The sequence below is a fragment of the Neodiprion fabricii genome, chromosome 5 (genome assembly GCF_021155785.1).
Source record: "Neodiprion fabricii isolate iyNeoFabr1 chromosome 5, iyNeoFabr1.1, whole genome shotgun sequence".
NCBI lineage: Eukaryota > Metazoa > Arthropoda > Insecta > Hymenoptera > Diprionidae > Neodiprion > Neodiprion fabricii.
The window spans coordinates 14785511-14811375 of NC_060243.1; the positions used below are offsets into that span (position 1 = coordinate 14785511).

Sequence of the window (25865 nt, forward strand, 5' to 3'; positions counted from 1 at the left end):
TGATTGAGCTCGTCTATGAATTTTTGCAAAAATTCCTCGACATACTCAGGCGCTGAATCACCAGAACACATGGCAATTAAAAAGGGCTAATACATCTATTAGAAGGATTTTTTTTTCAAATGGTTCCTAACTAAGCGGCGTAGATTAAGGTTAGTGTAGGGTATTTAGGGAAACACACGATTATGATTTCTTCCAAACCCTTTATTAGTTCATACAATCCTCGAGCCGGACACCAGCACGGCTCGGCGACAATTGACTCGTCTCTTGACCACACACACACCCTCTCATATCCTCGCTAGCTCACGCTACCCGTTACGGATACTACATCTCCCCCTTCTTATTTTGTAACCGCTCCGATCGACGAACCATGGGCCTAGGCTGTAGTAAGGTCTGCTGCTTCTTTTCAGCCTCGTTTTGTTCTGCTACAATCGAACCATCAAACTTGATCAACTGGTTTGCGTGTCTTTTCCAAACTGTCTTTTCGTCGATGCGAATGAGATACGTGACGCCCGCTACTAATTCTTTCTCTACAGTGCCCGGTTTCCACGCTGCTTTTCCCCCCTGTTTATATTCTCGAGCCATCACCGAATCACCGACTTTTAATGTACTTTCTCTTTTCCCCGCATAATTTTGAATGTGACGCGATTGATGGGTGACTATGCACTCGTTGACCGGCGTCGACCGAAGTCGTGAAAAACGAGTTTTGAGTTCTCTACCGAGTGCTAAACTCGCTGGAGTCCTTTGTGTGGTGGCATGGGGGGTGCTACGATAATCAAATAAGAATTTAGTTATTGCTTCTTGGAGATTAAAACCGTCCGCCATAATACATGCGACTTTGCGTTTGAAAGTCCCCACAAAATTCTCCGCCGCTCCATTTGTAGCCGGACAATACGGTGGCGTTGTACTGTGTCTAACACCCCCTACTTTTAGCAATGACTGAAACGCTTTACCTACGAACGTCGAATAATTGTCGGTAATCAAATGAGCAGGGTACCCATGTCGAGCAAACACTTCCTCGAACGCTTTTATCGTATGAGATTCGCTCATCGATTGCATGATTATAGCTTCGGGCCATTTTGAATGGCTGTCCATTATCACGAGTACCGTTTTACCGTTAAAAGGCCCCAAGAAATCCGCATGTATTCTGTGCCACGGTGTTGTAGGCCAAGCCCACGGTGTCAAAGCAATTTTCGGCGGCGATTTTTTAGTTTCTAAACAAGCGCGGCATGCCTGCGTGATTGACTCAATTTGTATATAATCTCCGCCCACCACACAAAAGATCGAGCGAGCGCTTTCATTCTTGTAACACCAAAATGACTGTAATGTAACTCTTTAAGTACTATCTCTCTTAGTTTATTTGGAATCACCACTCGGTGTCCCCATAAGACGCAACCTTGATCAATTGTTAATGATTCGCGCTTATTCCAGAAAGTTTTAAGACTTTCGTCAATCGGAGATTTTTCTTCCCAACCATCCATACAAAATCGTATTACTTTGCTCAAAGTTTCATCTTCCCGTGTACATTTTCTTACCGCCTTCCAATCGAGGGTCGCGAAATCATAGTCTTTAACGCAATTCACATGGGTATACATCGTACTCTGTAAAATCGGAAATTCTTTAGCATCATCTTTTGTTTTCGGCAATGGTAGTCTACTTAACCAGTCTGCATAATTTTTTTTCCCTTGAATGTGTTTAATAGTATACTCAAACGGCGCGAGAAATAGTGCCCATCTTTGCAATCGTGCTGCTGCGATCTCTGGGATCGCTTTACTCGGATCGAATATACGCGCTAAAGCTGCTGAATCTGTTTGTAATATGAATTTATGTCCGTACAGATATTCGAAATATTTGCGCACCCCAAAAATGATTGCCAGGCCTTCTTTATCCAGATGAGTGTAATTTCGCTCGGTACTCGTTAAAGTCCGGCTCGCGAAACATATCGGTCGATCGTTACCTTCCTCATCTCTGTGCGCCAACACGGCACTTATCCCATACGGGGATGCATCGCAAGTGAGAACTGTCTGCTTTTGGGGGTCGAAGTGCGCTAAGATTTTATCGGACACGAGTTCGCGTTTGATTTTTTCAAAAGTTTTGTCACAGACCTCCGTCCACTGGAATTTATCTTTCTCGAGACATTCGTAAAGAGCCCGCAATTTCTGGGCCATATTTTCAATAAAACGACCGTAATAATTGATCGACCCCAAAAAGCTTCTCAATTCCGACACGTCCTTTGGTTTTGGTGCATCTTTTACACTCTTTATTTTCGCCTCTAAAGGTCGAATCCCTTCTTCGTTAATACGAAACCCCAAATAACACACCTCGTTTTTAAAGAATTTACATTTTTCGAATTTTAAACGCAAACCTCCCTCGTTTAAACGCTTTAGTACCTCTCGCACTCTGTATGTATGTATTTCTAGTGTTGCCGCTGTAATGAGAATATCGTCAATAAAAACGATCGTGCCCGGTATGCCTAATAATAGAGAAGTCATGACCCTTTGAAATGATCCTGGTCCCGTCGCTACCCCGTACGGCAACCTGTGGTATTTAAACAATCCGATATGAGTACTGATTACCACTAGTTTTTGAGATTCTTGTGTTAATGGTAGCTGTTGGTAGGCTTCTGATAGGTCCAATTTTGTGAATATTTTTCCACCTCTTAATGTCTCTAAAACTTCTTCAACTCGCGGTAAGGGGTAGCGATCGACCTCAAGATATTTATTTAAAGTCACTTTATAATCTCCGCATAAACGTAATGTACCGTTACTCTTCAAAACTGGCACAATTGGCGTGCCCCAATCGGAATATTCTACTGGTGATATAATTGCAAGCTGCTGTAATCTGGCTAATTCATTCTCTACTTTATCGCGCAATGCCCAGGGCATTTTTCTTGGCTGCAGAAATTTCGGCGTGGCTCCCTCAATCAACGTTAATTTCAATTCGGCTTTAGTGAAAGTTCCGATACCCGCTGCGAACACGCCTGGAAATTCTTTTTGGAGTTGACATGTTATTTGTTTTCTTTTTGTCACGTCATCGTCACTTGTTTGGGCGATGGTACTATTTATATGTTCTCGCGGATCGTTTGGAAAAACTAGCGGCCACATCCCAAATGCCTGCAGCCAATTTCTGCCCATTATCGGCCAGCTACCTTCGCTAACTACATATAATAATTCCTTGCTTTTAACATAGTTTTTCTCTGCTTCGACTTGAACGTACCCTAGTGGTGGTAATTTCTGCTTATCGTATGTCCGCAATGAAATCTTCGATGTTATTAATGGTATTTCCGCAAACCATTTTTCGTAGCAATTCTTTGATATGGCCGATACTCCCGCACCCGAATCTATCTCCATTTTCAATGGTATGTTATTGACTTTAATCGTTACAAACTGCGGATTGACTTTTTTTTATTAACTCGCATTCCACATTACCGCTCTCTCGAACTGGCCAAAAATCGCTCGCAAATCGCTCTTCGTCCTCAGAGAACTCTTCGCGCAAATACTCTTGTGTCTCGGCTGTCTCCCCATCTCCCACGTAGTTTTGGTTTCGAGTTTGGCCACCTCGTCCGGCGCGTCTGCACATTTTGAAAATGTGGCCTTGGTTTCCACACTCGCTGCAATATTTATTTTGTAGCGAGCAATTTGCTTTTATGTGATTGGTGCCACCGCAGCAAAAACAGATCCTCTCGCTTCTCGCAGTACGCCCGGCGCCTTGGCTTTGTTGATTTTGAGATCGTTGTTGTCCTCTACCCCCGCCCCGTGGGGCTGACCATCCTCTACGCGACGCTTGGCCGTAGAAATTCCCTCTGCCTCGATTGGTCGCGGTTCTGTTTCGTCCCGTTTGTATCGTGTGTATATCTGCGTCTTGTGCCACCGTTGTATTATTGTCCGGGGTCGATCCTGTGTTTACAACGTTCGGAGTTCCTAAACTCGCGGCTTTTGCGTCAGCGAGCTCGACCGTTTTCGCCAGCCGTAGCAAGTTCTCGAAAGATTCGTCGGCCGATGCCTTCAATAATTCGTACCGAACGCGTTGATTATATACCCCCGTTATCAATTGATCCTTTAACTGGCTATTTATTTCATTTGTTTGGAATTGGCATTTCAACGCCAGGGATCTCAGCGCTGTCACAAAGTCTCGTATTGACTCATTACGACCTTGTTTACGTGCTCGGAACGAGGACCGCTGTAACTGCTGATTCGACTTTGGTTGTGTGATGGAGCTGGAACATTTCTAATGAAATTAAACGGTTTATATCCTCTCGTAGGAACATGCCGGGGATCGTTTAGATGAGTGCAAAATTTATCATGCAGCGTAGCCCGCCTTATGCGCTTGGCTTTCTTATCAGCAGCAGTGCTCAAATTACGCGATTATGCACTTCATATGCACTGTCGCCGAGCCCGGCGAGAGGCCGTGTGAGCAGTCTCAATACTGCTTCCAGGCGTAACGCACGTCTAATTTAATATAATATAACGATAACGCTTCCTTTTACCATTTGTTGTTATCAATTACCATTCAATTTCTCTGTTTGAATAAACATATAAATACATATATAATCGTTGCGCAATATTTGCATGACAAATTTGGCGATCCTGCCAGGATCCGGTTTAAACCAACGAACGCGGCGCGCGTATCAAACGGCCGGATCATAGTGACGAACTTTGGAAGTGAGTGCATAAGCCCAATAAATTCACGCGCGAACCTTCGGCTACGCGTTTATAAGTAATTATTACGAATTGTACCTAGCAAGGGATAGAGTGAAAGACCGCCTTGCGTAGACAATCAAGGACTGCGTGTGGACCGCTTGATAACCAGGGACTGAGTGTAGACCGCCTGATTCTACACTGGACAATTCCCATAGTAAACTTGTGTATTTATTGGAAAGGAAGCAAGTATAAAATTCTGCACTCCTTAGATACAATAAACTTCGCGTTTAAACCGTCTAAGTGAAGTGAAGTGAGAATAAGGACACTCAGACTCAAACCGCTCTTATATTCTTGCCCCCGGTGCCTGTCAGAGACTCCAGGACATCGAAGCCTCGTACCGACGGCTATCACGATCTTCGAGTGTGATGCTTCACACCTGAATTTGGCTACTCCGAGCGTAAGTACAAGCATTTTGTTACTTACTCGAGTCACCATAAACTTATCGAAGGACAAATCGTGATCGAAACTAAGAATTTGATGGTCAAACTTGAATCATTCAAATAAATAAAGTCAAAGCTTGACTCAAGGTAAATTTATATATAAATTCACAATGGACGTGAACGAAAACAATGACCGGAGATCGGCAGTACCTCCCACTATTGTTGAGACTGTAGAAGATGGACAATCCGTCACTTCTGAATCCCGGTTTGAGGAGAGATTTTGGGATTTGACGAACCAAATGACTCAGCTTGTGAATAGGCTACGAGAAGCCACCGAACGTAATGATTTAACGGTAATGGGCAGATACCGTCTTGGTCTAGAGCAAATAAACAGAGAGAGGTTAACTGCGCGTCAACTTGCTCGCCGCGAAGATTTGCCTATAGAAGAGGTTACCCGTTTTATTCAATTGAGAAATCAAGAACGCCGTGAACACGACTTCATTCGTCGCAATAATGTAGAAATAAATCGAAACTCGGAAACTGTTCCGCGTCCCGAAGACACGCTTGAAAGCGTCACCAACCAAATGTTTCAGGAAATGCAACAACCGAATAACCAATTAACCGAAGAAAACCGTCGTGAGGAAGCTCTTGCAAATAGTAATACCAATCGAGAAGCTATCAATAACTATTATCGCTTAACAACTAGCGATGATCCGAATGTTTCTAATATTTTGAGACCGCCCGGAAACCATACCGGCGCGATACCGCGAATTCAACTAGATACCGCGCGTCTCGTTGAATCAGAGGTGGAAGGTCCTACTCAGATAGCTCCCTCAACCATAACAAACCCACCACGTTACTCGGCATTATACGGGCTCGCTCAAAACCGATTGCTGCCACCGACACCGCGCATCAATGAGGTAGGCTCCCCAGCCAATTCAGACCCGGACCATCAAGGTATAAATGCGATGCCAATACCGATCCTTCACCAAAATCGCTCATTGGAAAACGACCGATTCTCCGCCGCGCGAGCCAATGTAAACCATGATATCTTGTCGGATACGGATTCGACACTGCAACGCGTTCTCGAGGAAAGCCGACGTTTATCACGGATGCCGAACGTACGCCTTACACCAAGGCCTAGTCCACAGTGGCCTAATGGTCCGACGGATCCCGAAATCCCACAAGGTACTGGTAGCAATACCCGTAACAACGTCCCGCGTCGTCGTCTAGAACAGCAAGAAGAGGATGAACTTCGAAGGGCCTTGGAAATGTCTGCTACTTTACCACATCGTCGTCCGGACACTGTGACGTTCAGTATGTCCCAGTTGATGAGTGATCCCGAAGCTTTACGCCAACAGCAAGAGATAATGGGGAACATTGAGGAACTCGCGCGAAGAAACCGAACAAGAATTCAACTACCGGCAACTGCGCCACCCCGAGACATACTTCCCCCTCGGAATCCAAAAGACCCAGGCCCGTATGCACGAACAGAAGCTTACTTAAATGATGTCAGCCTGCGCCCCGATGCTGCCGGAAGATACCCCGGAGAATCAAATCGCCCAGCGGACGAGCCCTATGCGATCCAAGATTTCCTACCCGCGTTTCAAGCCATCAACATGATTGATTGCAGACTGGAAGGAAAAGCAGGCGAAGACGTACACGCTTGGATCATGCAAGTAAAAGCCGCCGATATGGTAGTTATGCCAACCCAACGTTTCCCGTTTTTGAGCATGGTAATCAGCTTGAAGACAGGAGGAGCTGTTCAGAAGACCATCAACCAGAGGAGACCTCGTACAATCCCAACTTTACTCGAAGTCATAAGATCAGCCGTTATTGTCGAGAAAAGTGCCACCACATTGGAAATGGAGCTTGGCAGAACAGGCCAAAAGGGCGACACTGTGGACGCCTACAATCTCAAATTTAATCAGATTTACCAAGACCTCGTAGCCGCCTTCTCGAATCAACAACTACGAGCGAACATCGATCCTAATCTTCAAGACCTCGAAAATAGAGTGTGCCAGTACTATCTGTACGGACTTAATCCGAGGATATTCCATCAAGTCAAAAACCGTCAGCACTTCAAGTTACTAGAAGCCCAGAAGGCCGCGAAAGAAGCCGAAGGCGAGGAATTGAATTTCCGAATGCATCAACAACAGCTGATGAACAGTAACGACACAGCCTCGAAACCCACGTTTTGGAACAAGTCCCAAATTTACGGGCCAGGCAGCGCATCAGATACGCGGAGATACCAAGTACAACAAAGAACCTCGACGAACTCGCCAAGGTCAACTCCTCGACCACCAGCGTCTGTCCACCACCACGATGAAGCGGAACAAGATGAAGATAAAGAACTCCAGGGATGTGAATGCCACACCTGTAACACACATCGGACCGCCCATGAACAACAAGCAGTATGTCATAATTGCGGAACCAGAGGACACTACAGCCGGAACTGCTACGCTCCGCGCCGACCACAGAACGACCAACGCCGTAATACTAACGGCAATGAGCGAGACGCAAATTTCCAAAATGCCAGCCTCAAAGACAAACCGCCCAACGACCAAGTCAATTGCACGTCAGAGGAACTCCAGTCAGAGGAAGAGGAAATAAAGGGACAGGAGAACGAACTAGAGGACGAGTGCCAACAGGAGCCCGTGTATGTTCAGTTTCACAGGGGTTACTACAGTGTGCTGTAATAAAATTTGGAGAAACAAAGCAAGGAGTAGCCCTTATGGTCGATACAGGTGCATCAATGAACCTCATAGAACGGAAGGTTATGTATCCATCGGATAAACAAATTTGTCCAATTATCAAACGCAAAATTTCCTTTAAGACTGGCAAAGCGCTGAATTCCGCGAATGAAATTGCTGTACTAACTCACATGGGGCTAAACGACGAATTCGTCATCATACCAGACGATTATCTGCCTGACGAAGAAGATGGAATCATGGGAAACCCGTTTATGAGGAGGCGAGATTTCCAGTTGAATGCCTCGACGCTCACCCTGAAGAATAAAATACACCTCCTTAGTAGCGACCGAAAAATTCGATTTAAACCAAATTCGGTGAACAAAATTGCCATCGATACCGACGAAAAGAATCTCGATCTCATGTTACGCATGGTCTATAAAGACGGAATGCCTATGGAAAATATCCCGGTGCAGATTGTACACACGAACGATCATGGTACGGCTTATGGAATCATCACCACTGCCGAAGACGAAGATATCGAGCTCGGACTGGAGAACGTCCAAGTCCACCGAGTAAAGAGTATGTCAACCCCGGGTGTATGGCAACAACCACGTGATGAAAGAGAGCAGGCGCTCCAACGTACTGTCGACTTGAAACACCTACCGGAGGAGTACCAGGAAGAAATTTGGAGTATTCTTCAGGATTTCAGCGATATCTTTGCCTTACAGGAGGAAGACATGGTCAATGGAACTTCAATGGCTGAACATCGCATCGAGTTGTCAGATCCTCAACGCATTGTAAATGTGAAAAGTTTCCGTGCTCCACAGCTGCACCAGCAGGTTGTAAAAGAGGGAGTAGAGAAAATGTTGAAACAAGGAATAATAACGGAATCCGAGTCGCCATACAACTCGCCAGTTTGGGTCGTACCCAAAAAACCGGGCCCCGACGGAAAGCCCAAGTATAGAATTGTGATCGATTTCAGGAAGATTAATGAACTTACCGTTGAGGATTCTTATCCGATACCAATAATCGAGGATTTACTCGATCACATGGGAAGGGCCAAGTTCTTTACTACTGTCGACATGGCCGCAGGTTTCCACCAGATCAACATGGCTACTGACTCCAAGAAATATACTGCCTTCTCAACCCCCGACGGGCATTTCGAATACCAACGAATGCCTTTCGGATTACAGAACGCTCCTGCGACCTTCCAACGCATGATGAACGATGCGCTGAGAGGATTGAATCAGAAGATCTGTTGCGTCTACATTGATGACGTAATAATTTTTGGTGAAACGGAGGAAGAACACCATCGAAATGTAAGAACCGTATTTCAGCGTTTAAGACAATGTAACTTGAAACTCCAGCCAGAGAAGTGCGCCCTCATGAAAACTGAAGTGAGATACCTCGGATATGTCATCACTGACGAAGGAAGCAAACCAGATCCGGAAAAGACCAGAGCGATACAACAATTACCCGTTCCAGTCAACGTTAAGACGATTCGATCCTTCCTTGGTTTGACGGGGTATTACCGAAAGTTCATACAAAACTATTCAATGTTAGCGAAACCATTAACAAGGTTAACAAGAAAGGACACCCCATGGGATTGGTCAGCAGCCTGCCAAGAAGCCTTCGAAACCCTGAAAGAAAAGTTAGTCACACCATCGATACTTGTGAGATCAGACCCAGCTAAACAATACGTCGTAACCACCGACGCGTCAAACGATGGAATTGGAGCGGTACTATCTCAAGACGGCCACCCCATATATTTCTTATCTCGAACCCTGAATGATGCGGAAAGGAATTACAGCACGACGGAAAAGGAGATGCTTGCTGTTGTACGGGCCGTCAAGAGACTAAGAGTATATTTGCTCAATACGCCAGATAAACCCTTCATCATCCGCACCGATCATCGTGCACCAGTATGGCTGAAAAATTGCGTAGACCCCAGTCAACGCCTGCTGCGGTGGAGACTAAGATTGGAGGAATACTCATTCCTGATAGAACATGTTTCGGGAAAAAGGAACGTAGTAGCGGATGAGTTATCTAGAGTCTTTCGCACAAAGGAAGAGATCTTCGGAAAACTCACCGAATTGGAAAAGGGACTATACGAAATCACACCCATAGATAGGAATCCCAAGTGGGTCCACCATATTGCCGCACGCCACATTGACATCGAGAGATTGTCACTCACAACAGGCAGAACAAAATCTCACATCAAACTCGTTCCCAACCGAAATCGAAAAGGGGAGGACGGTAAATGGGTGAAGATTACCCTAGAAGAAAAGGATGCCTCTGACAACACCCTGATTATACCAAAGAATCAGACTGATAGACGTGAGAAACTCAGAAACTACATTCATCCGAAAAGGTACGAAAAGATATACTTCTGGATTGACCCTGAGAAAACCACCAAAAAAGAAACCAATTTAATCATTGAAGATCTCAAGAGGATACGTCAGGACTCAGGTGCAGACATATCATTTTGCTTGACAGGAAAGGATGTGCCTAACAAACAGCAACAGAAAGAAATCATGGCCAGCGCTCACAACGACATCAATGGACACTTTGGCCTAGCAAAAACAATTGACCGAGTAAAAGAAACGGCCGTATGGTCACGTATGGAGAATGATATCAATTTCTTCATCCAGGCATGCCCCACGTGTCAGATGTATAAAAAGGAAAGGATACAAATGAAATCACCCGCCATTCTTCTCGAAACCTTCGCTGAAAAACCTAACGATCAAATTTCAATAGATATCGTCGGACCTCCGGTCGAATCTTGGAATAAACACCGATATATCCTTACGATGCAGGATTCAATAATTAAATTCATTGAATGTGCCCCACTTACGAACAAAACCGCGACAGAAGTTATCAAGGCTCTATCAGAGTACTGGATAGTTAACTTCGGGTGCCCCAAAGTGATCCTGACGGACATGGAAAAGGAGTTTTGTAACGAGCTGACCGATTCCTTTCTCGAACACTATAATATCAAACATATCACCACAACTGCATATCACCCGCAGTCGAACGGCTCTATAGAACGAATGCATAGTGTCTTGAAAGACTATATCCGAACTGCCTGCAAAGAGAGAATACACACTTGGGACAAGGTTTTAATAGAAATGGCACGTGCCTATAACACTTCCGTTCATCAATCAACAGGTGAAACGCCTCACAACCTCATGTTCTGTCACGAAGCCAACAATCCTGACGGTTTCCGCGAAAACCGATCGGAAACAGTGATTAGTAAGAAAATGTTGTGGATACGAAAATGGGAGGAACGGTTCGAGAAAGCTCTGGTCTGGCTCACCAAATCCAGAGAGAAAAACCAAAAACAAGTGGACCAAGGAACACGACGACAAACTCCTTTATATCAAGCGGGAGATAAAGTAATGATCAAGAACCATACGCGACAGAACGCCTTGGAAAGGATTTGGAATGGACCATTCGTCGTCGTCGAGATCAACGAACAAAAAGGAAATATCACTTACAAGAAAACCGCGGATGATTTCACAGCGTCTTATTGAAAGACTCATCTGAATAATACCAAACCGTACTACGAATACGACACCGGACCAAGGGAAAACGATCCAATCCCTAAAATTAAACTAAAACGGGTTCAGGGTAACGATTGGATCTCCACGGAATAGAGCCTTAGTTTCTTTTGTTATAGGTGTAGCAGTCTGTCCCTAGCCTACTTCGATGTCTCAGTTATCAATGGGACTTTACTCCAGGAGGAAGTGGGCAAAGTATACATGTACCAGGAAAGATGGAAGATATTCCAATCCATTGACGCAAGTGGGTTCACCAAACCATTACTCTACATTCACGACAAACTCGGAGGCCTCCAGACGATACGGGATACCTATCTGGACCATTGGAACCCTGGTCAGCGATCCCTCGCCCAGTCCGCCCTGGACGCTTTAGTTTAGAATTTGCTTGTGCCTCGTCACAGAAGAATGTTTTGGAAGTCATTTTAGACTTGGGTGCGCCTATTCTTCAAATGACGCGCGCCCCTCTAAATTAAGGGAATCTCAATCCCACGGAACCAAAACAAGTACTCCGAAAGCGCTCGCGTCGAGCGACGTTACTTACGAAGCCTCGCGCGAAGCTGAGGCGGTATTTGGAAAACATGTCCTTCTGACGGGCCTGGCAAATGAAATGTATCCCCTAAGGAAATCTTATCTCACGCCAAACATCAGACCGAAAAGAGGAATGTTTAACTTTTTAGGAACAATCCAAAAATCAATCTATGGAACTGCTGACGCGGATGATTTGGAAATAATTAATGGGAATCTAGCCTCACTAAAAAATGTAACGGACACTCTAAATCTTGTTGTAACCAAGTCCTTGCACATAAATCAAGTCCAAATTAATATCTTGAATACAAATCAGCTCAAACTTAAACACTCTTTGGAAACTATATGGGGACAATTAGAATCATTAAAAATAAAAGGTAACGAAACGCTTGCTTATTAGGAATACATGGAAGCTATAACTCTAAGTTTATTTGAAATTAAGGAACTGCAACGACTCATCGACCTGGTAATGACTGCCGTGCAATTAGGAAGGCATGGTATCATCGATAACACCCTTTTTACTCCAAAGGAGCTTATGACAGCTCTTCAAGCTTTCGACGCCAATGACAAAAAGACACTAATACCTATTAAGGGGGAAAATTACGAGAAGTTTATTAAAATAAGTGATTTAACTATAACCACATATAAAGGCATACTTATCTATATACTCACAGTGCCTTACTTAGAAAAGGAACCTTGGGTAATAATTCAGAATACCCCGGTACCCGTAAGAATAAATCACACTTATGTAACGCTTAACCCAACATATGCTTTGAAATTAGTACGTAAGAATTTTATAAGAGAAGTCACGTTTTCTCAACTGAAACAGATAACCGATTATTTCATTGGTGATTACCGCGATGTGGGACATCGCAACGATACTATTGAACTTTGTGAGAAAATAACTGATCCCATACCACGAGGATGCACTCTGAGTCGTTTTCTCGTCACAGATATTGCTTACATAAGAACGCAGGGATCGCAAATAATCTTACCTTCGAAGCCAATTGAGGTAACCATAACATGCGCTTCAATGCAGACTTTTATTATTCAAATCACCAAGCCATTCCTGATAACCACGAATCAGAGCTGCGAACTCCAAACTTTGAAAACGCGAGTCAAATTAATCGTAGAACATATGACTTCTCAATTAACAGAAATACATGCAGATACCATTTCCCCGCTAAACAAATTTGTAACAGGCCGGGAAATTGTATTGCATCACGTGATTAACTTGGATACCCTCAAGGATCAAGGACAAGCCATTTTAGACCTTGAGAGTGTCCTCGCGAATAACGAAGCGACCCTTCGGGTAAACAATACATGGGCTAACTTCAGAGGTATAGGGATCCCATCAATAGCTGCCGTTTCTGGAACGATAGCCGTCTTGTCTATTCTACTCTTGCTGTGGAAATTTAATATACCCACCTATATTTCGGCGTTCGCCGGATATTGTTGCCAAAGGAATCCCTCTGCTTTGGAAGTAGTAGAACGAAGGAAATTAAAACGCAGGATTGAGACACAAGCTAAACGTAACGAAAGAATCCTACGAGAAATCAGAAGCCGCAGAGACGCGCCTTTGTCTTCGTCGGGGGATGTGATGGAGCTGGAACATTTCTAATAAAATGTAACAGTTTATATCCTCTCGTAGGAACATGCCGGGGATCGTTTAGATGAGTGCAAAATTTATCATGCAGCGTAGCCCGCCTTATGCGCTTGGCTTTCTTATCGGCAGCAGGGCTCAAATTACGCGATTATGCACTTCATATGCACTGTCGCCGAGCCCGGCGAGAGGCCGTGTGAGCAGTCTCAATACTGCTTCCAGGCGTAACGCACGTCTAATTTAATATAATATAACGATAACGCTTCCTTTTACCATTTGTTGTTATCAATTACCATTCAATTTCTCTGTTTGAATAAACATATAAATACATATATAATCGTTGCGCAATATTTGCATGACAGTTGATAATGGCTCTCGAGTTTTTCTTTCAGTGCCTCGTACGTTGGAGACAATGGTGTTTCGGTCTCGCAGATCGCCGGAATCTCGGCGAACACTTCTTGAGACACCTGTGTTAGCAGTAATGCTGCTTTCTCGTCCGCCGCAATGTTGTTCAACATACTAAATGCCTCTAACTGCTGCACAAACGCACTCCAATTTCCTCCTTTATGAAAGGGTTCTATATTGCCAAACCACGATGCGGCCGCCATGGCTGATTCTTCAAGGTCTTCTACGATTTCGAACTTATTTAATAATTCCAGAGACGGGCCTTATTCTTTTACGAACCGCGAAAGTTTTTGTCGGATCACGTCCATTGACGCATTCGTTTGTTCAATCACCTCCCACCGTTTGCAAATCTCTAGCAATTCAACTTTAGTTAACGCGTAAATCCACGTGGTCTTTCCACTGTACACTGCGTTTTCTATAGTCTTCCAGTCTATACAGTCGTCTTCACACCGCATCAGCACGTTTTACTTTTCCGTTTATTGTTTTGCTTAATTTTCTTTTCGATTACTTTTTCGATTAATTTGCTCGTTTAGTTTTTTTTCGATTAATTTATTCGGTTACACACTTATCTCATCCTCGTCGCCACTGTAGGGTATTTAGGGAAACACACGATTATGATTTCTTCCAAACCCTTTATTAGTTCATACAATCCTCGAGCTGGACACCAGCACGGCTCGGCGACAATTGACTCGTCTCTTGACCACACACACACCCTCTCATATCCTCGCTAGCTCACGCTACCCGTTACGGATACCACAGTTAGGTGGTAAAGAGAACTCGGGTGGCGGCACTTTTTACTTTTATGCGACCGGTACAACAGCGCGGTTCTTTATTAACACCAATACTTTTTAGAGACGTATACATAAATGCATATCGATACTGCTGACTAAAGAAACTCGAAAGGAACGTACAATACAGTTAACGAGACGCACACATTCACGGCGGTGCGCTCGGGCAGACTAACTCGGCCCCAACCCCAGTCGTGCCGCTAGGCCACGCTTTTCGTGTCTCATTAGTGGGTGGGGGTTGCGCGGTCCGATAATCACGCCGTATTTCTCAGATTCTCAACACTCGGCCACGCTATTTATGCGTTCGTCCTCGAATGCGTGGTTTGACAATTTGTGCTTATAATACTACCCGTAACAAACCGTTATACAAACTACTAAGAAACTTCTCTTTTTTTTTGCAGAGGAAAACTACGTTTTATCGTTCGTTTCTTCCTTTCTACATTTTCACACAACCACACGTACATTTTACACTTATACAAGCTTATATTGTCCTCTACTCGATGACGTAATCACTCGAGTACATCGGCTTACGTCTGGTGCGTTTCGGCGAGGGCAAACTTTCATTACCCTGATCACTGACTTTCCTTTCGCGACGCACTTTATTCGTTCTCGGTTCACACACTTGCTCGTTGCGTGTCTCCTCACTCTCGTCACTCGATACATCTTCCGATTCGCTGACATCATCGACGTGTGGTTCCCACACTCGGAGTTGACTCGCGTGAGCTGTTGTTACGTATCGTTTTCCTGCTGCATCCGGATTTACGTCGGCGACGTGCAAGGTGTCCCCTGGGAGTTTTTCCGTGACTAGTAAGGGGCCGCGGTATTTTGGATGTAATTTCGTCGATTCTCCCGTGGAAGGGGGTACGGTTTTCATGAACACAACGCTTCCCTTGTCTATATATATATTCCGTGTTCTGCCGGCGTCATATCGCTCCTTCATTCGCTGTTGTGCGATCTCGATGTTGCTACGCGCATACTCATGTCGTTGCTCCGTTGATTCATATTGCTCCGTTTCTGCCGCCGTGATTCTGCGAAGCGTGCCCTTGTTCCGCCTAGGAGCGTACCCGTAGACTATTTCGAATGAACTCTTACCAGTACTTGCATTCCGCATTTCGTTCAGATCCAATTGAATCGAACGTATCTCGCGATCCCATGTTCGCCCGTCGTCTTCAGCGAGATTGCTCCGGATTGCTGCAACCAAGGTGGCATTGACTCGTTCCACCTGGCCGTTTGCCTGTGGGTGCCGTGGGGAGTTGAGCGTATGTTTTATACCATGGTCGTTACAGAAGCGGCTGAATTGTGTTGACGTGAAACACGTCCCTCGGTCTGACACCACGCGTTCGGGCGCTCCGTAATTCTCGACAAATTCGTTCAACACGCGGACTGTACTCGCCGCTCGCGTGTCGCACACCGCTCGAATGACGACAAATTTCAATAGGTTATCCACAATCACTAGAATATATTTGTTGCCCTTACTACTCGCGACGAAGGGGCCCAAGTGGTCCAAGTGAACGACGGCGAAAGGGCGCCGTCCCGGTGGGATCGGGTGCAACTCGCCTGGTTGTCGCCCTGGTTTTGATTTGGTCGTGACACATTTGAGGCACGCGCGAATGTGTCGTTTCACATAATTCCTCACACCGGGAAAGTAGTAGTGGTCCAGTATGCGCGCTGCCGTTCGTTCAGCGCCCGGGTGACTCTTTAAGTCGTGGAATTGTGTCACTATACTTTTTCGCATTTTTGTCGGCACTACGAATAGTTGTCTTCCGTCCCGATTTTTGTACAAAATGCCTCCGCGCAATTCGTAGTCCTTCACGCAACTCTGTTCATATTTTGTCCACGCACTCACAGGTTTGCTCAAAATATCCCGTTTAATTTGCAGTTGTTCGTCTCCGTGCTGATACACCGCCACTATTTCCTCGTCTGTGTTAACAGCGAACACTCCTAGTGCCTCGGTCTCTTCCGGTTCACCAGCTGGCGCCCTACTGAGCGCGTCCACGTGCGCCAATTTCACCCCCGGCCGATGCATAATTTTATAGTTATATTCGCTGAGTAAGTCGTGCCACCGTATTACCTGTGGATTTAAAGTTTTCTGTGAGTCCAAGAAACATAATGCCTGGCAATCCGTAACGATGGTGAACTCCACGTTAGCTAGCATTGCTCGCAATCGTGATACCGCCCAAACAATTGCCAGTAATTCCAGTTTTCCGCTGTGATAGCGGCCCTCGGGCTCGCTCGTGCGTCGGCTAATCGCGTAAACCAACCGCATCCGCCCATCCCCATCGCGCTGGAATAGCATACCGGCTAGGCCCACTGCGCTCGCATCGGTGTGTAGTTCCGTCTCCGCCGATGGATTGAATGTCTGTAACACCGGAGCGACGGTTAGTTTTTCTTTCAGAGTGGCAAACGCGTTGATCTGCTCCAGTCCCCATACGAATTTCTCGTTCGTCTTTAGTAGCGCTGACAATGGGCTCGCGATACTCGCAAAATGTGGCACGAATTTCCGGAAGTAGTTCGTAAGTCCTAAGAAACGTCGTATCTCGTGAACGTTTCTCGGCGGTGGGAACTCTTTTATCGCTTTCGTTTTCTCCGTGCCCGACTTAATCCCGTTGGCCGAGATCTCGTGTCCTAAATAAGCGACCTTGGAGAAGAGGAAGCGGCACTTCGCTAGTTTCATTGTGAGTCCGGCCATTCGCAGTCTTTCCAGTACTGCCCGTAGTTTCGGTTTTAGGTCACTCCAGTCACGTCCGGGAATGAGAATATCATCCAAATAGAACAGCGCCACGCGATCGCGCAACGGTCCCAACGCTCGATGCATCGCCTTGGAGAAATAGGCGGGGCCATTCATCAAACCGAACACCATGCGTGTAAATTCGACGGTCTCCTCCGTTGTGATGATCGCGGTTTTTGCACGTGCGTCCGGTGATAGTGGAATCTGCAAATAGCCATGTACCAAGTCCAGTATAATGAACAACGCACTGTCTTGTATTTGCGCTAAGTGATCGTCTATATTGGGCAGCGAGAAATGTACCCGCTCCGTGACGGCGTTCAACTTCCGGAAGTCAACGCATAATCGTGATTCACCCGTTTTCTTCTTGACTAGCAACACCGGACTCGCGTGGGGTGACTCCGTATCGGTGACGATGCCCGCCTCTCGCCACTCGCTCACGATTTCGCGTATCGTCTCACGTTCGGGGGGTGTCACGCGATGATAGGGTTTGCAACACACAGGGCCGGCCCCCTCTTTTAATTTGATATCCATGACGATATCCTTCGCGCATCCTAAATCGTGTAGGCTCACCGAAATACAATCTCGGAACTCGTTTAATAACGCCAGGACTTCCGCTCGCACTGTCGCTGGTTGTTCGCCCCCGATAATCACGTCTCCGGGATTTATCGTCGCGTTTCGTGGCTCGCTACGTGTAATCGTCGCGATTGTTGATAACTCGCCGCGTATGGTCAATGCTCCTTTCGGCATGACTTGCTCCATTTCTGTCCAATTCACGAACGGAAACTCGCGGGGCCCGTTGTGCGTATTCACCGGAACAAACGCGATCGAATTCGGAGGTATCGCCGCCCGTTCGTTCGTGCGCATTTCTCCAACCGGTTTGACGCAATCTGTCGGCAATAACCGGGGTCGGTGAAATGAAAACTTCGCGCCGATTTTTTCGTAATCCACGCTGTCATGATCCGTGAATGTTCTGCCGATTAAAACGTCCGTGCCCTGGTAATCGTCCGGCACTACTTGAAACTCGACATCTTTCACGCACACGTCGTTGATACTCACTTCCGCAAGTATCTTACCCAGACTGTGTACGACAATTTCGGACGGCCCCCATGGCTTAAGGGGTGTCGTTTCCGTGTTCATGTGCAAACCTAACGTTAACACAGTCGAAGCACAGATGGTGCACTCCGCACTGCCCGTATCCACGTGCGCCGTCACTGATTTTCCGTCCAGTGTCGCACTTTTTATATATTTGAGCACGGTCGGATCCCGCGCGCTACCGACCAGTTGCACCGCCCGTGGCTCCTTCGACGCGCCCGTAGTACATTTTTTACTCAAATGACCTGGCTGATTGCATTTGAAGCACGTCTGCTCGCGCCGTGGTTCAATGCAATTTCGCGACAAATGCCCCGTCTTGTTGCAGTTGCTACAAGTGCGATGCTCGACCCACCTCCGCCCGTGTGGTGGCGTACGCTCACGATTGGGATCGCCTCGCGGGGCCTCGTTCCCACGCGTTGTCTCGTTCGCGCCCGATTGCGTACGTTGTTGCTGATGTCGTGGATTGTCGCGTCCTCTTTTCCGCGATGAGGAAGCCGAGGTTTGTTCTTTCACACACCTGTCAAAATAAATCAAGGCGTGTAACAAGCTATCGTGGTCATAATGTGTCCCCGGCATAACCAAATTGAATAATTCACGAGAGTTCAGTCCCGAGACTATCTGTGATTTTTCTTCCCAAAAGTTTAGATTTAGTCCCTTGAGTAACCGTGTCTTGGCATGGAAATAAGCCGATACTGACTCGTCCCGACCTTGCCGTCGGGCCAACATTTGGGCCCACCGCGTCGGCTTGTCGTGCGAAATCATAAACGTGTCCGCGATTCGCGCGCGAAAAATCTCCCACGTCGTCAAATCTCGTCCATGCGTCCTGGCCCAGTCACGTGCCCCGCCTCGCGAATGAATGCGCGCAGCCGAAAGCACGTACTCGTCCGTCCAATTATGCAGTTCTTGTAGCGAGTCGAGATTTTCAATCCATTCGCACGCATGTACTCCGTCATCCTCGCCTGTAAAATTTTCGATCGCGCTAGATAAATCTGGAACGATTTGATATGAAGGTGTCCCGGTCGACATGGTAGGGACCGCCACTGGTTGAGGGTTGGTCAGTAGACCGGCGAGAAGTTGTATGAGAGAATCCGTATTACCTTGTGATGATATAGCCCGTAACGCATTTGCCAGTGGAGGGGCGGCTGCCTCGTTTACCGACGACTGGCCGTTCGGTACCGCTGCTGTTGGTAAGTCATCCGTGATACCGCTAAGCTTCGGTGGTAACTGACCGCCATTCGTCGCCTCCCCTCCTGTGTACTCGCCTGGGGTTTCCGCTCTCGCTCCCTCAACGCGCGTCTCCGATTGAAGTCCGTTCACGAAAGGTCCGTCTTCGCTTCTCGGCCCAATATGACGGTCGCCATTTTGGCCGTTGTTCCACTGCTCGGGTTCAAGGGCTCCGACGCTACGTGAAGCGTTGAATGACGCCATGTCTCTACCACGCCCGCGTACAAACGACCGTTGTACCGCCATTGGATTCAAAAGATACTCCGCAAATTTCTCGAATTCACTTTCGTCCACCATTCACTTTTTATTTCCCGATATTCGCGTTTTTTACCCGGCACGTGGTTTATGTATCCCACTTCTGAAGTATTAAAAGGATTTTTTTTTTTCAAATGGTTCCTAACTAAGCGGCGTAGATTGAGGTTAGGTGGTAAAGAGAACTCGGGTGGCGGCACTTTTTACTTTTATGCGACCGGTACAACAGCGCGGTTCTTTATTAACACCAATACTTTTTAGAGACGTATACATAAATGCATATCCATACTGCAGACTATAGAAACTCTAAAGGAACGTACAATACAGTTAACGAGACGCACACATTCACGGCGGTGCGCTCGGGCAGACTAACTCGGTCCCAACCCCAGTCGTGCCGCTAGGCCACGCTTTTCGCGTCTCATTAGTGGGTGGGGGTTGCGCGGTCCGATAATCACGCCGTATTTCTCAGATTCTTAACACATCTCTGGATTGTTCTGAATTCTGCACAAAATTGGCCAAAAATTCTTCGAGCTCGATTTGAATGAAGGTAGTCCATCGATATTTATTTGCAATAAAATAATATTACTTCGTGTGTGAGCTGCAGTATTGATGCATGCTTGCAAGCCTTTTCCAATTCCAAAATAAACAAATTCACTAAAGAATTGGTGCTGGAATCTCTCATTTTTTCTATTCTATACTTTGCAGACCATGTACGTAAGAAAGTAGGTGAGGAAGATGGTAAATCTGGAAGCAATCTTTGTCTCAAGATAAGCAAAAGCTTATCGAGATGGTCATGTGGAATCTTCGACTCGGTCGCCCACTTCCGTAGTTCCCGAATCTCATTAACTTCTAGAGCTTCATCAACTTGGTTTTCACTGGAATTGGTAGTATCATTGTTATCATCATTGTCCAAATTTGAGAGATCATCTTCAGTGGTAGAACCTGTTTCACTGTCATCAGAAGTTGCAGAGCTTGCATATGCCTCTGCTATTCCAACGTTTCTTGAACTTCGGTCAGATTCACTTTGAAATTCTTCATTCAATTCAATATTTGCTGTATCACTTATTGCTTGGTTAATGTGTTGTCCAGAGCAAGACGCTTGATTAACATGCTCATCAGCACTTCCAGATCCTTCAATGTCAGCTATATATTTGAACAAGTGTAAGTAAAAATACCATGTTGAAAAACGTTGTGTCGCAAGTTTTAGTAATTGTTAATCTACCAAAATCCTTATGGAGCGATATCATGACAACAATTTTGCGTTATTCGATTCCACGAATTTAGTATCAAATATGTGATCTTGCCTTGAAATTGAAAAAATAAAATTCATTTTACTCGTATTTGTTTGCTCACTTTCAACATCGCTATTTCCATGACATGCTAATGGAATAACATTCCTCTGAAGCTTTTTCAAAGCTCTGTATTTCTGCCGTCTTGCATGCGTCTATGCACGAATTCTTTTACGATCTTTATCACTGTTAAAATATATAGTGTCACGGAACACTGAAACTGACACAAGATATAGCACTACCGTTATGTCAAGTTTCACCACTTTCATACAACTTTTCACTACTGCACTATAGTTATACCTCGGACTACACAATAAATTGCCTACAACGAAATCGATGCGAAAACGTGGCACGAACATAACCTGTCCAGGTTATTGCGAGGCTTTAGTCTGGTGATACGAGCCAGTCACTTAAGTAAATACCAGCGTGTGCCACGTTCGGTCCGCGCTAGGCTTTTGTCCTCTGAAAGAGTGACATTATAGTATTTCTAGGTACTATCACGCGCCCAACTGAGCACTAGCTAGGCTTCCTTTATCGGGAACGACTAGACTCAGCCCGGTCGGGGCCTTTTCGATATCGGGGAAACAACCAGGAGATTTCTACCAGGGTTCCACCAGGGTCGATATTAGTAGTCGATATTGACTTACAGCGGGAATCTACAAATGTAAAATGATGTCTTGATGGAAATGACTAAGATTTTGAATGTCAGTTCTGTGATTGCAAACCTCACTACTGTTCTTTGTGATATGTATCGTCTCTTTAACGTTCCGTTTGTACCAGTTGTTTTCTGTAGTTATGACCGACGGATTGTTAAAGTCAAATTGGTGACCTTATTGTAGAGAATGTGTTGCAAGAGCACAGCTGTCAACATCATGCCTTTTGACATTCGATTTATGCCCTCCAATACGTTTTTTAAGATGTAGTGAACGTGTAGTACTCACTGCAGTGCACGTATAGTGCTACAAAAGTGATACGTAAGTAGATATTTATGAATGTTTTACTTTTCGTCTGCTATTCATAATAATGATGTTAGTAGTATATATTTGAAATTCGTCCCGAGAGGCTCATTTAGACTTGTGTGTGTGACTTGCTGACATGTGCACATTAGACATCTGTATGTGGCTATTAATGTGTGTATATATATCATCGTACATTATATTATTTTTGCCAATTAGAACGGCCCAGCCGTTCATTTCAAATGATATGAGAGAATCATATTAATATTTAAGCGACAAAAATTTGCTAGAAAGAGTACAATTTCGAAAATTTTCAGGTGAGTTAAAAAATTGTTAGTAGTATAGTGATAGGGTTTATTCTATCATACAAATGTCCAAAAGTAATGTAAATGCTACTTCTGCTACACTTTGAAAAGTTGGAAAGTTTCAAGTATATTATTAAAAAAGTAAAATTGGGGTCAAAAATTACAGCACTCCGGGTATATTGTGACACTGTACCAACTTGCCCCATTAATTCGAAAAAATTATCTCAATATGTTTTGCATGTTGGATGAGATAGGACATAGAAAAGGCAAAGCACGTGACCACATCTTTACACGTATAGGGCACTCCACGTCAAAGCAACGGGTCATCGGCCTGACCGCTGTGATTTTGATGGCCAATGGATTTTTTAGATCGAATGGATCAAAAATGGCACCTTCAATTTTTCGAAATTTTTTCGCCATTTTGTTAAAGTGTGGCGATCCGAAATATCCTTTACCAGAAGATGGACTTTTTGAAATCGATGAATTTTTTTTGTAAAATCAGGTACTCGAAACACATCTTTTTGTCATGATTCGAAAATGGGATGACAATGCCTAATGTTTTTTTTTTTTTATTTTGTTTTTCAAAAATAGGATTTCTTGGAACTTATTTTTTAAGCTTGATTATTATAGTAAAAAATAAAATAAAAAGAAACTTTGTCCTGGTAAGACTCGATTTTCTTTTCCATTCAAGAGTAAAACGAAGAAAACTATTTGTTTTTGATCGAATTCAGCTTCGTTGTCTCGAAATCACAAGTGTTCATTACTTTTAATAAATAAAGCTTATTGTTCATAATCACAGTTGTTGCGTTTCATTGTCGAGGTAAGAATAGGGTTAACTTGCTCTTAAACCACAGAAAAAAAACTATGTAACAATTTACCCCAGGGCCGTAACTTCTTGCCCCAGACCGGGGTAAAATGTGACAGTCCGTTCAGGTCTTAAAAAAATGTATATCTTGAGAACGATTTTCGATATCCAATTAGTTTTGTCGCAGAAATAATATATGAGGCGTTCTCTCGAAGAACGACCTAAAGCGACTTAGGTGATTTTTCGGAAGAACGTATTAATAGGTAGACTCGGTCACAAAGTATCTACATACCAAATTTCATAAGATTTAATCAATTTTTGAGCAAACTATGAGTGTTTGAAACCACGCGCCTACCATATTATCGCCCGCGTAGTCTCCCGCTCGACTCAGCTGACTTGGCTCCTGTGCTTCAGCCGCTAGCCGTGAGCGTCAAGCAGTGTAGCCGTGTCGTTTACTTTTTTAAAGCGGCATATCTTTTAAATATGAAATAATGGATACATCTACGACTAATTCTACAATAACTTCAACATCTACCAGCACCCATGGTTTAAAAAGAAAATCACGACGAGACAGATGGAAAGAGAATAAAAGGAAAATGAAGAAAAAAGAGATTGTTGAAACGTCCCAGGAGTATTTCGAAGTAATAAAATCAGCCGGAAATAACCGAAGTCCTTTCATAGCTGAAATGTCTGCATCTCTTTTAGAAAATTGGGAAACTGCACTCGACCCACTATTTTTGAAAGTTCATGAATCAAAACATTCTGTTTTTAGGATTCAACAGTACGTTAAGTTAGTATTCAAGCCTACTAAAGTTTTCTTAGCGTATAAGAAATACAGTAGTAGTGGTGAATATTTCACCTATTTTAAAAATAATACGGATGTTTGTAGCAAAGAAAACTGAACTATTAAAAAATTGCCTCCAGTTCGTATCAATGCAGCTGGAAAGAAATATCTTTTATTTTTATTACGTTTTCTTAATCCATATATATTTTTTTTTTATATCTTTAAATAAAATTATACAAACAAATACTTCTTACTATTACATTTTTCTCGTGTTTTTATAGCGATAAGACATATTTTTAGTAGTTTTCCCGAAAAACGACCTAAGTGCTCTCGCATGACTTGTCGCTAAAAATATTGTTAAGAAATGTTTATAGAAGATTTTATGTTTGAAATCCATTATTCGACAGTATAATGTTAGCAATAGATAAACAAAATTTAATTAGTTATAATTAACGGTGAGCAGTACAATGTTAAATTTTCAAATCACTTTTTCTCGAAACGACCGAATTGCACTTAGGTCGTTCTTCGGAAAAACGGCTCATTTGATAATAAACCTAACGCCACATCAATTAGGGATGAATTCGTATTTATACATTGAGCGAAATTCCATTTTTTGTAAAAAGTGTAACTTCTAGCCCCGGTCTCCCCTACTTTTCGACAACGCAAATTCAAAATGACTGTCCGTTATTCGGCAAGCCTCTTCGCAATTATTCTCAAAATTCATTCGCGAGGATATAAGCACCCCCTCACGGTTTTTAGACGGCTTCATTACTTCGCGAAACTCCCAAAACATGACTATTTAGGACAACCGCCAGAACTAGAGTGGTTTCAAAAACCTACGACCTGCCGCAACACGGATCTCGATACGCCTACGTGACGTCATGTCCACAATAATACGCAATAATCGACCCGTCATCGAATTCGTCGATTGCGCAACTCGACGCGTACCTTTAATAGCATCGCGGCGCAGAACTTAACGCTAAATCGCAATTTCGTCCTACGCGCAGCTCCATGACGGTGATGGTGAGCGTGGTGCTCTCTCGTCGCTAGTCGGTCCGTCGCAAGTTCGACAGTCAATTCTTGGTGCCGTAAAGGGGAAGAAGCGGCGGCGCGCCGACAGCCTGCGGGAATCGCAGCCGCCTTCGATTCCCGCGATGCGGGGATCTTTATTGGCTCCTCCTCCATAGCCTCGACATCCTTACTCCGCAATCGTCGCTAGTCCGCCGATCAGCAATTTCCTCGAATTCGTTGCCAACTTCTTGCCTGATGCCATTATAGCTCGAAAAATAAAAAAAACAGAAAACCTGAAATATATTTCTCTATTCGTTAAAGTGTCTGCTCTCGTAGTTTCGGATGCATGACTCCAGTTCCGGCTCTCTTTTCTAAATACTTCGCTACTCAACCTCGAAAACACCTGAATTTTGGTTCCTCCCAGAGTTCAGGGTCTCACTTGTAACGGGAATCAAATAGTATATATATATATACTGTATATATACAGGGTGTCCCTAAATTGCCTCCCACGGACTAGCCAGCATGATACCTCGTTAAAATCCAACCAAGAATTTCTTTTCCGGAAGCTCGTCCGACGCATAGTTTTTGAATTATAAGCGATAGCGCTAGGCCAATCAGAGTGCACCATTTCATCTAGATTTGCCGCCACGGAAATTGCTGTTTTGTTCGTCTGGGTGAATTATTATTATTCGTTTACGAATTAAATATCGGCACCTCCCCTCTCTCGCTGCTGTACCCCTTCTCGGGCGCTGACCTCGGTATTGTTGC

General features: G+C 44.6%; 1 protein-coding gene across 1 annotated transcript; it reads right to left on the reverse strand.

The window, feature by feature from the left end:
• Positions 1 to 321: 321 nt before the first annotated feature.
• LOC124181978 (uncharacterized protein K02A2.6-like) lies at positions 322 to 3347 on the reverse strand. The gene is made up of 4 exons (XM_046568750.1): positions 2363 to 3347; positions 1955 to 2269; positions 1533 to 1804; positions 322 to 1230 (listed from the first exon to the last, which is right to left on the reverse strand). The coding sequence occupies exons 1-4, from the start codon at positions 3345 to 3347 to the stop codon at positions 322 to 324; spliced, it is 2481 nt and encodes an 826-aa protein (XP_046424706.1).
• Positions 3348 to 25865: the final 22518 nt, after the last annotated feature.